Source organism: Echinops telfairi, unplaced genomic scaffold (assembly GCF_000313985.2).
Source record: "Echinops telfairi isolate 266 unplaced genomic scaffold, ASM31398v2 ScPeMD7_31;HRSCAF=116, whole genome shotgun sequence".
Lineage (NCBI taxonomy): Eukaryota > Metazoa > Chordata > Mammalia > Afrosoricida > Tenrecidae > Echinops > Echinops telfairi.
Window position 1 is genome coordinate 27,838,016 of NW_022103928.1, and position 12,048 is coordinate 27,850,063.

The 12,048-nt window shown below is 41.9% G+C and overlaps 1 protein-coding gene across 1 annotated transcript in view; it reads right to left on the reverse strand.

The window, feature by feature from the left end:
• Window positions 1-4,784: 4,784 nt before the first annotated feature.
• FGD5 (FYVE, RhoGEF and PH domain containing 5) overlaps window positions 4,785-12,048 on the reverse strand; it is a 151,419-nt gene continuing 144,155 nt past the window's right edge. Inside the window, exons 18-20 of the mRNA XM_045290132.1 lie at window positions 11,455-11,583; window positions 6,706-6,860; window positions 4,785-5,976 (exon numbers count right to left, since the gene is read on the reverse strand). Coding sequence (XP_045146067.1) covers window positions 5,940-5,976; window positions 6,706-6,860; window positions 11,455-11,583 — 321 coding nt within the window. The 3' untranslated portion in view covers window positions 4,785-5,939. The remainder of the gene's footprint in view (window positions 5,977-6,705; window positions 6,861-11,454; window positions 11,584-12,048) is intronic.

The following is a 12,048-nucleotide window of genomic DNA, read 5'->3' on the forward strand; positions in this document are numbered from 1 at the left end:
CGCTCGGGCTCTTCGCCGAGCCGGCGGCGCGCACGCGCGGCCCGCATCCTTGGCCAGGCAGAGAGTGGGTTGGCAGAGAAACCTGTCCCCACCTGGGACCGTTATCTCTCTGCCAGCCAGCCCCGCCCGGGGATGGCGAGCACCGAGGCCCGGTGGAGACGGGGTGCTCCCCGGGACAGTCCCCGCCCATCGCCGCCCCCGGCTCGGGGTGGCGGCTGGGAGAAACGGGGCACCCTAGATGGCAGTAGGGAACCTCGCAGCTGGAGGACCGCACACCTTAAGTCGGAGATAGGTGGGTCCTGGGTGGTTGTGAAATCTTGCCAAAGGCCTTTGGCTTTTTGGCTTGTAGGTCCCAGGGTGCGCCAATGTCCGTTGAAGGGTGGAAACGCCAAAATGTATTTATGATCTTAATTAACATACGACCCGAGTTGGGTTTAATTGCGGGATGCCCTCTCCCTCGAGATTTGAAAACTGCAAACGGTGACCACAAAAGTGTATGCAAAGCAACTTTCACAGAAACTGCTTAAATTATATAAAGAAAATTGCCCCCTTGACCTTAGGGAGCTTGCTCATTGCCGATTTTCCAACCCTTCCCCCCAAGTCATAGCTTGGACGTCTCTAAGACGGTGCCCACGAGTTACTTGTTTAGATGCTCTTAAGTCTTTACGCTGGGCTCCACGATAGCTGCAGATTCTAGGGAAATAATCTTTTTTCTGCACTTTTTAATATTGTAAGATGGGTAGATTAATTTTGGGCTTTTATCAGGGTAACGCTAACTTTGAATATTTCTATATGATAGAAAATACCATAAATACCTGTTTTCCCTTCCTCCTGGTTCTCAGAAAAACTGAATTTGTAGTGCCTTGTAGTGAGCCACACGTCCCGAAGCTGCATTGGCCTCCAGAAATGTCGTGGAGAAATCCTCTTGTCAGAAGATTCCTCCACACCATTTCTGGAAGTAAGGAGATAGCCTCCTGGTTTACAGGTGAGTTGGGTGAGAGTCAGAAATGTCTAGTGATGTCCTTGGGGGAACAGTATTTTGATAGTAAATATTTTGCAAGTATGGGCTACTTTATGGCTGTGAAGTAATAATCGTATACAAAGCATAAAAAGTAACAAAGAATTTTGGGAGTGGGGTGGGAATAACTCATAGTTGTACTAAATTTTAAATATTAATCAATAATTAATGATTCTATGATGAGTTGTTTAGGAACCCTGGGATGCTGCCTTAGGCATTTGTCTGCTAACTGTAGGGTCTGAAGTCACCAGTACCTCCTAGGGAGGAGAATGAGGCTGGCTGATCCTGTAAAAATTTTGTTTTAGACACCCTGTATCAAGTCACTGAGTCAAAATCTCCATGATAGTGGGTTTGGGTTTAAGTATTGATGACTTATGTTTTTCTGATTCATTTAATACCCAGCACTTCTGTTTATGTACCTTGTGTAACTGATGTAAGTTTACAAAATAAACTTCATAAAATTGCTGTTTTCCTTATTCTTAAGACTTTGGAATGTGAACAGATACAATCTGAATACCAGATTGCGCGTTTCTTATGATTCCATGTTATCTGTGTGAGCTTTACAAATAACCCTATGAGGTAAGTGTTTCATTCTGTATTTTCAGCTGAAGAGGTCAGCGCCTAGAGGGACATAATTTCTCCAAGGTCACATAGCTAGTAAGTGGTGGAGCATTTGATTTTTGCTTATTCTGTCCTTGTGGACTCTGATAGGGAATAAACCCTCTTCCACCCACACTCCCCTCAATTCTTTGCAGAGTCCACCAGCTTTTATCAGAGACTAGCACAGCCAGAGGCCACAGTGGGGGGTTGGGCGTCTCAACTTCTACTTAAAGAGAATAGGTCAGAGGTCCCAAACTGGCATCCTTGTTCTTCCCAAGAAGAGGAAAGAAAAAAGGTTTTCTCTGGTGGGGTGATGGTCCAGGACCATTTGCTAAGAGTTGTCATGCCCTTTTAGTATCTGACCAAGCCTTCCCTAATTTTGAGAAGGTATTTCCAAGTTGTACTTGGCTCAAACTTCTTAGAGCAATAGCTCTTGATTTCTTAGGTGGGCCATGAACCCTTTTGAGCATATTACAGAAAATTAGACTAAAAAATGCACATGTTCATGGTCCCCTCTTTTACAGTATATTATAGCCTATGTTCTGTTTAATTTAAAAATGTTGCCTAACTAGGAGCTCTCAGTCTTGAGACCTGGAAATTTCTTTATTAGCCTAGGACTGCCTGGCCTTTCTACTGAGGGAGTCTGAAAGTGAAATGGATGATTTCCACCTTAAAATCTATTTACTGAAGGCTAGGAGATGGGCCTTACAACACAGGTTCCTTGAAGGAGCTGGTCCCCTCCACCTTAAAATCTATTTACTGAAGGCTAGGAGATGGGCCTTACAACACAGGTTCCTTGAAGGAGCTGGTCCCCTCTTTCCTTCAGATCCTGCATTTTGCTCCCAAAGATGGAACATCAACTTTAATAGTGCTGAGGATCCAAATGGCAGCATATCCTATTTACTTCCCTAAAATTTGATGACTCGTTCTCCAGGTAGGTCCTCTGTCCTATTACCACAGTCAGATTTTCTACCCATCTTTGTCCAGCTACCCAACACACTGCTACTGGAGGCTTTCTACTTATGTAAAGGGTTAAACTACCCACGGGCAGTTCTACACTGTCCTGTAGGGTCACTGTGTATTGGAACCGACTCAATGACAAGTTTGAGTTTGTTCATAGCTGTAAGGCGCCCAGGAGCACTGTGGGATAAGCATTGGACTGTTCAAGGTTCAAATCCACCAGCTACTACAAAGGAAAAGATGAGGCTTTCCATTCCCATGCAGATTGCCATCTTAAGAACTCTGTAGGATAACTGGGTTTAGTTTTGGTGTTTGGATCCCGATCTGTAATTCTGTAGTAGTTTTATGTTACTTAGGACAGGGGTGAAAACATGTCTATGAGGAGGGGATAGCTTTAGTCTAATTCCCGATGCAATCAGAGAATTCCTAAATTAATGTGAGAATGTATACGTTGAATGATCGTAGAGAGCCCAAGGGAAACCTGTCCTCAGCACCTGGATTATGGACCCAGGATGGTGTCTTGGTTTCTCAAGAGAAGCTAGTTTATAAAGGCAATGGCTTAGGCATTTGGCCATTAACCTCAAGATCAATGCTGGCTTAAGACCCACCAGCCACACAGTTAGAGAAAGATGAGGCTGCTCCTGCCAAGACGTACAATCTCAAAAACCTTATGGAGCAGTTCTTCTCTGGTCTGTAGGGTCACTGTGATTCAGAAGCAAGTTGGTGTCTGTGGGTTTCGGTTTTGGTGTTGAGCAAACACTAGACCTTTAAAAGACAATGGAGAAATTACATTTGTTTTTGCATTTCACTTTTCCCTACAAATTTTTGAAGTATTTGCCCCAGGGAGGGAATTTCGTAGATGGGAAACATGAGCTGAACCCTACAGTGTCTTACGAAGGGGCAGGGCTGTGTTAAGCCTGGCTCCCAACTTTCTGAATGCTGAGCAGGGATAAAGAAGCAGAGTTCCCAACTCGTGGCAACCCAGTGCACATGGAAAAAAATGCCTAGTCTTGCACCATCTGTAGGAACAGTTGCAAATTAGACCACTGTGGTCCACAGGTTTTTTATTACTTTTCAGATATCAATACCACCAGGCCTTTCTTTGTCCATCTTAGTTTGGAAGCTCCACTGAAATGTACATCACAGCACCACACACACCTCTATTGATAAATGGCAAGTAGCTACTTAATGATTTTATTGGCTGGCACTTAAACTTTGGTTTGCATGAGAGGTAAGAATTCTACCACCAACCCACCAGTGTCTCCTTAAGACTTTAATCCTCATGTTCTTAGTGAAGTATCTTACCCTGCTTTCAGCTATGCCTGACGTTCAATTCTAAGCTGCTCTTTCCAGAGAAGAAAACTTTCCTTTGAGGTAGTAGAAGGGCAGTCACTTGTCTATAGGCAGGAGTGGCGAATATCCAATTCTCAGGCTGTATAAGGCCTATGAAATCAATACCACATAGCACGTTTTACCAAAGAGAAGCAGTTCCAGCCAACATATTAAAACAAAAACACCTCAGTGCCATCAAATCAATTGTGACATGGTGACCATATAGGACAGTGGAACTGCTGCTGTGAGTTTCCAAGACTGTAACTACAGGACTAGCCTCATTTTTCTCCATGGAGTGTCAGTTTTGAACTGTTGGCTTTGTAGTTAGCAGTCAACGAATCTTGATTAATATCATTGTTTCTTAGGGCTAGTTTTCAGTATTAAACTTGATTTGTATGTGATGTTTCAGTTATAACTCATCTAAGGAAAGTTAGTATTTGTCATTCTATAGTGCATCTTTATATGTGATGAGTGGTGTCAGCTTCCAGGATGACGAAGAAAACTTTTCAGCTGAGGAGGGTGACAGTGATGAGCAGCGTCAATGTCTCACCACATTCATACGTGCTGTAACATTACGGAGTCTACCATGAGACCCAGCCCAGAGTCTGCAGTCCCAGTATGGATAAGTGTTGAAGGAAGTATGTTTAAGTGCATTGCAAGCAGTAATGGAAGCTGCTGAAGTCTATACCTGCTCATGACTCCTCTACAAGTTTTGAAGGGAGCACCTTTCAGTAGGGGTACGTGTGGGTTTGTATGTGTCGATGTATGTATGGATTGTGATGAGATATATGAGCCCCTAATGAAATGATTAAAAAAAAGTGTCAGCAAATACCTTTTTTGGGGGGCAGGGCAGCGAGAAGATGAGAACAGGGTGTCAGGAAATGATAGGATTTTTTTTTTATTGCAATGAGAGTAACAAGGAATCCTACCTCCTTACCCCCTGCTTTATGTTAAAAACAGTCCAGCAGAATGAGCAACAGTCACTGGCACTCAGAATATTTTTAAGCCATGCTTCTACACTCCCTTCATGGCGTCCAGCATCTTCTGCAGTCCACAGATTCACCTGCAGTTGTATCTTGCTTTTTCTATAATCCACAGGGTTTTTACTGGCTGGTTCAGAAGTAAATTGCCAAGACTTCTGAGAAATTTCCAGGTGGAGTTGAACATCCAACTTTTGTGTTAACAGTCAAGTGTCTACCAGTCAGGGGCTCCATAGAAAGATTGCTGTGCCTACAATAAGTATTCTCTTACACAGTGTTGTCACTTGTGTGGGGTACAGCAGGAAGGCACACACACAAATAAATTAACATGGATTTGAACTCTTGAGAGGGTGGCGGTGACCTGCATCTACCAGCAGCTGAGTTCCCAGCACTGGTGGGTTATTGAGGATGGCAATGTAAGAGAGTCTCAGTAAGTTATGTCTGGGTACAGAGGGCATGATCACTAAGAAGATAAAGCTCTTTTTCTATCCAGGGGAGCGTGGCCCACCCCCCCATAGTCGGAAAGCTTTCCAAATAACCTCTAACCAGAGGGCAAGCCATGTGCAGCTATGTGGACCCTTGGTACAGTAAACCCTGTGTGTTGTTTAAATTGGAGGTTGATGCTCAAACAATAAAGTGCTTTCATTGAGAGTGGCTGCTATTTCCTGGTGGTTTCTCATGTCACCTGAGGCGCACAAACCACAATATGAAAGGGGATACTATTTACCATCAGTAAAAACTAAGCGCTCATTTCTACTGTTAGCCTGTCTTTCTGACTGTACTTTTTTATTGGTTCGCATGTCTTCATGTTACTCTTTGCTGGATGATGACATCAGTTTTGACAGGGTGGAAAACATGAAGACAAAGGACAGGTCTGTAAATACTTCTTGAAGGTTCCACTTGTGAAGGTATGAGCAAGGAGGAGGCCAAAAAAAGAGTTCTTCCTATGCTGAATCCAGATACATGTCCAGAGGAAGTGAGACATGGGCCAGCTAACAAAGTCCACACATCAACCCAAGAGTTTATTCTGAGTCCGTCCTTGGTAACTGCTATAACACGCTGGCATCTTCCATGGCTTCAATCCATCTGTAAAAGAGCGAATAAGGACACTTGGTTTTGTGGCTCTGCTTGTGACTGATCACAGAACCTAACATAACTGCCCTCGATCACTATTTGTCTAACTCTGGGACAGTCCAAATAGGTAACAGGGACATTACCAAATGGGTATTGTTCCTATATGTTTCCCTAGGACTTGGAAGGATTGGCCCAGTGGCTACCACAACAGGCTCAGACATAACTGTGAGGATGACCCAAGACTAAGTAGTGCTTGTTTCTGTTGTACATAGGGTCACTATGAGGCAGATCCGATTCCATGGTACCTAACAACAACAACAACGAGGACTTAGCAAAGGCCTGGAACACAGAGCCAAAATCAGCTGAACCCAATGCGTAGTTTGATTAACTTTCTGAGAGGGAATAGATCTGCAGTTGTGCTTTGACTAAGGTGACCAGACGTCCCGCTTTTAACAGGACAGTCCCAATTTTTAACAAATTTTCCCGTGTCCTACGGCGTTTTTAAAAAGTCCCAATTTTTGGAAAGAGTGCACGACAACCTAGGGTATACAGTTTTCGGCTGCCATGTGGCTATTTTGCCAGGATATGAGTTTTATCAATGGTGTCCAGCTTTACTAATGTTAAAATCTGGTCACCTTATTTGACCCAAAGATGCGTGATGTGATGTGGTAAGATTTGCTGGCTGGGAAATAGTAGCTAGCACCCACGCTACCAATTTGTTCCTTTTAAAGATTTTAGTACCTCTGAGCTGAATTGGTATCCTCGGCTTTGAAACTATAAAATAGAGTTTTCTTGTGGTAAAGGTGAAAAATGGGTCCGACTTCACTGCTGCCCTCTTGCTTCTCTGGAGCAATGGTGAACCCTAGCAGAGGCATGCTCTCCACGGCCACCTTGTCCTGCAGAGGGAAGAAGGAGAAACAATTATTAAACACTGCGCATGGCATCCAGTCAGGAGCTGGGCTCTCATTGTCACCCCCAATCTCAGATACACGAAGAAAGCTCCTGTGTGCGAGGCATGCTGTGGTCACTGCAGAATAACCATGGAAGTGGACCAGACAGAAGAAAAGGAACATACCATTTCTGGGGCCAGGTGATTGCACCTTAATTTTCTTGTTTACTCTTCACAGCAATCATAGAAGGGGTCACCCCCATTCTAGAATCTCAGAGAAGGTAAGTAGCTTCCCCAATGTTACACAGCCAGTATTTGGACACTTGACTCCTTTCTAACCCTACAGTCTACTGACTTGATTTATCAGGACTTGGTTGATTCTCTAGTTACTGCTGATAACATAAACTTTATACTCATCCTGCCAGAAGCACACATGGGGTCAGTGGTCCCACTAGAGCAGCGGTTCTCAACGACTCCTTGGGGTCACCCAATTCATAACAGTAGCAAAATGACAAGAAGTAGCAAAGAAGATAATTTTATGGTTGGGGGCTCACCACAACATGAGGAACCGTATTAAAGGGTCGCGGCATTAGGAAGGTTGGGAACCACTGCACTAGAGGAATAAAAGGGTTTGGATCACAACGGGACGCAATCAGGGTGATACCAAAAGGACTGCCTATAAATTTTTATGCAGTGTTTCAGCAGAACTTTATTTTTCAATGAAATTATTCCTATAGTTAAAACAAAAACATTTGGTAATGTAGCTTACGTGTATCAGTATACCTACAAGGCTAAAACTTTATGCTGATTTACATTTTGAACCTTCTAAGCTAAAGCTGTCATTACTCAATTCGAAGGGTGCTTCAAACTGTGGTTTCTTTTTTTTTAAGACCATTTTATTAGGGGCTCTTACAGCTCTTATAACTATCCATACATCAGTTGTGTCAAGCATATTTGTACATATTTCCCCATCATTATATTCTAAACATTTGCTTTCTATTTGAGCCCTTAATATCAGCTATTCTTTTTCCCCACCCTCCTCCCATCTCCCACCCAAATGACTCCTTAATTATTATTATTTTCATATCTTACCCATCCCCCATGGTTTCTGTTGTTCATCCCCCTTCGAAGGAGTTGGGGGTGGTTATGTATCGATCATTGTGATCAGTTCCCCCTTCCTTCCCTCCTCTCCCCACTTTCACCCTACCCTCCTGGTATCACTACTCCCATTTATGTTCCTGAGGGGTTTATCTGACTTAGAAAATCATCGTTTCTTTTGCATGTACTGCAAGCATGTGCTGGTGATTTTGTTGTTGCTAGTGTAAAACTTTTCTGGTGTTTTAGCTGTAATATTATGCTAATTAATTTACTTGTGAATCTGTATCAATAACTTTTCTTGAGAATTCAGTGATATTAAAAGAAAAAGAAAAATCCAACAAGGCTTCTGCTCAGTTGCTAATAATGTAACTCAATGTAGAAAGAATTTACACAATTTTTTTAGTATTCATATTCATGTAGCCTAAGAAATATTTAAGCACATACTTGTCACATTCTATGATTAAACTCCACAATAAACATTACTAAGGATTCTACATGGTATGGGAGGAGGGGATGAAACACCATCCTTACCACACTAGGTGACAAGAACCCTAGTGATGTCACTAGATAAGATGTACCCAGAGAGACACAGATCTTAAAAATATAGTGCTCAGTGGAAAAAACACAACTGAAGGGCTTTCACAACTTCATTTTAAGGCATATTGTTAACTGAGTAATCAAGGCGGTATTGTACTGACATAAAGATTAGTAAACGAATCAGTGAAACTAGTAGAGACCTACAGCTAATCAGTCATTTAATGTTTTAACAAAGACAGTACATGACTATTACAGAAAGGGAGAACTTTTCAACAACTGGTGCTGGAATAGCTGAGTATCCATATGGAAAAAGAAATGCACGTCGATCCCTCTCTCGCACTATACACAAAGACTACTTTGAGAAAGACCTACATGTAAACTAAAACCTTAACATTTTCAGGACAAGGGAAAATCTCTTTATAATTTTAGGTCAATAAAAATGTATTAGGACACCGAAAACAAAAGCCATAAAAGAAAACATTAGTGAACTAGAGTATAAAAATGAAGAACTTTTGTTCCTCAAAAGATACTATTATTAAGATGAACAGGCTGGGAGAGTTTATAAAACATTAGTCACAAAGGACCAGTATCTAGAGTATATTAGGAACGTCTTACTCAATGTTAGAGTGACAAGCAATGCCCATTTAAAAAAAGGAAAATGAAAAAAGATCTGAACAGACAATTCCCCAAAGGGACATATGAATGGCCAATAAGCACAGGAAAAATGCCACATACTTTAATATCATTAGTCATTTCCCAAAATCCACTGTCACTGTCAATCCTGTCTCAGCAACTTTCTAATACAGAGAACTGCTCCATAGTTGTTTCCAAGACTACATCTTCATAGAAGACAACCTTCTCTTGTCCCACAGTGTAGCTGGTAGGTTTGAACTGTTGACTTTGCAGTTAGCAGTCCAATGTTTAACCCACTATGCCACCAGGGATCCTTCATTAGTCATTAAGGAAAATCTAAATTAAAACTATATCACCACCACTACCTACCAAGTGTTGACAAGAATGTGGAGAGAACCCTCTAATTCCCTTGCATTGCTGGTGGGACTATACCATGATCCTGGCATTCCTTAGAAAACAAGTATATGAAGCCAGACTTCATTTTGCGGAGTTTCACTTCATTGTACTTTGTAGAAAACCGTGCTTTCTACAACTTGAAGGTTTATGGCAACCCTGGACTAAATCTACTGATGTCATTTTTCACAATACATGTGCTCACTGTGTCTCTGCCATATTTTGGCAATACTTGCAATATTTCAAACTTTTTCATAATGCCATTATTTCATACTTCAACAGACTACTCAAAAACTCAAACTCAGTGCCACTAGTTTGATTCCAACTCATAGCAGCTCCAGAGGACTAGCTAGGCAGAGCTGCCCTTGTGGGTTTCCGAGAGTGTAACTCGAGTAAAAAGCCTCATCTTTCTCCCAGAGCCACAAACTGATGACTGGGGTTAGCAGCCCTAAGAGGAACCACTATATTACCAAGGTTGCTCTAATAGACTATATAGTATAGTGTAAAAATAATTCTTAAATGTACTCAGTTCACTGCCAGTGAGTCAGTGCTGACATAGTGACCCTCTGGACAGGATAGAACTGCTCCTATGAGTTTCTGAGACTAACTCTTTACAGGAGTAGAAAGCCCTGTCCTCTCATGGAGCATCTGGTAGTTTACTGCTGACCTTGCAGCTAGCAGCCCAATGTGTTACCATTATACCACCAGGGATTCCTTATATGTACAAGGAAGCCAAAAACTTATGTGACTTGCTTTTTGCAATATTCACTTTATTGAGGTGGTCAGGAACTGAACCCACATCTCTGAGATATATGGCTGTACCTTCCTTTTGATCTAGTAACTATTCCTAAGTATTTATACAAGTGAAATAAAAACTTAAGGCTTACCAGCATGCAGATGTTTAAAAGTTTTATACATAACTGCCAAATGCTTTAATTACTGAATAGATTAACAGGCTGATATATTTATTAAATACTTAGAAATAAAAATGAATAAATTGCTATATTGCAATAAAATGAGTGAATTTCAAAAAACACTGAGTGGGAGATGTCATAGATAACTCGATTCATAGGAATATCTCAAAGAAGCAAAACTAGTAAATGATGGAAAGCAAATCAGAGTAGTGTATGTGCTGACTCTGGGCATGGGGGGTGAAGGTGAATATTTATAGGGGTGTATATTAATGAAAGGAGCCCTAATGGTAAGTGCTGAGCTGCTAATAACATCAAGGTGGGTGGTTCAAACCCAGTAGCCACTCCTCAAGAGAAAGATGAGGCTGCACCCATACAGATTGGAAATGATATGTAAGGTCGCTGTGAGTCAAAACTCTGTAACACTGGGTTTGGGTTTTGTTTTTTGCGTTAGTTAAAACTCATCCAAGAACATATTTAATACTTACATACTTAATTATATGTTAATTGTGGATCGAGGGATGAATAAATAGGTAGGAGATAAAGTACAATATATGTTAATTATATGAGGGAAACCCTCAATAGGATGGACTGGCACAGTGGCTGTGACAATGGGCTCAAACCTAACTGTGAGGATGGCACAGGCAGTGTTTCAGTTGGTTTTATGTAATATCACCATGACAACTGATAGCAGCTTCCTCCATTCTCTTACATTTTGTCCCAAATGACTGAAGTGGCAAGAAGAAATATGCTTTCTTTTACTAAGTGTCTTGCAGTCTTAGATATGGAGGTTTGTGGTATTTAACATTTTATCCTGTAATCACAGAGAAAGAAAAGTCCTGATGTTTGGAGCACAAGCAGTCATTTCACAGCAACTAGTAGCACCTGGTGTTGCTCAATAAGTAACAGCACTGAAATAAGAACGGTGGCAGCAACTGGGACTCCTACTGTCCCCGGCAAGTGCTTGGAGGCAGGATTGAAGGGGTGGGCCTTTGCGCAACAGAGGAGGGAGCAAGAACTAATTCCTACCTCACTGGCCATGTAGGTGTAGAGAACTTTGCCTTTGATGACAAACCACAGCTTCTTCCAGTGTCTCTTGCCTTTCTTATACCGGTTGAGATAGCCACTGATGGCAGAGCCCTCTCCGGAGGCAGCCACCTGGTGGGAGATAAGCAGTGGGTCAAGGTCTCAGGTGGAGCACGGTTCAAATAGAGAAAACGGCATTCCACTCCAGCTGTTAGCACTTACACTGTTTTGAAATTTCAAGCTTCACAGATAGTGAATTTTTTACAAATCAAATAGGTCTGTTGGCACCATTTTTTCCAACAGCATATGCTCATATTTTGGTCGTTTTTGCAGTATCTCAAATTTTTTCATGGTGTGATAACATTAACTTTATATACATTGGGAAACAGACTGGCGTGATTCACTTTAATGGGTGGTCTTCCAGGTCTGCCTGTATTTGAGGAGTTCTCAAGATCCATCAAGTACCAAAGCCAATAAAATTGCACTTCATGGTTTGGTGAAATGAAAAACCCTAGTGGCATAGTGGGCTACAAGTTTGGCTGTTAACTGTAAGGTCCGCAGTTGAAAACCACAGGCCACTCCTCAGGAGAAAGATGA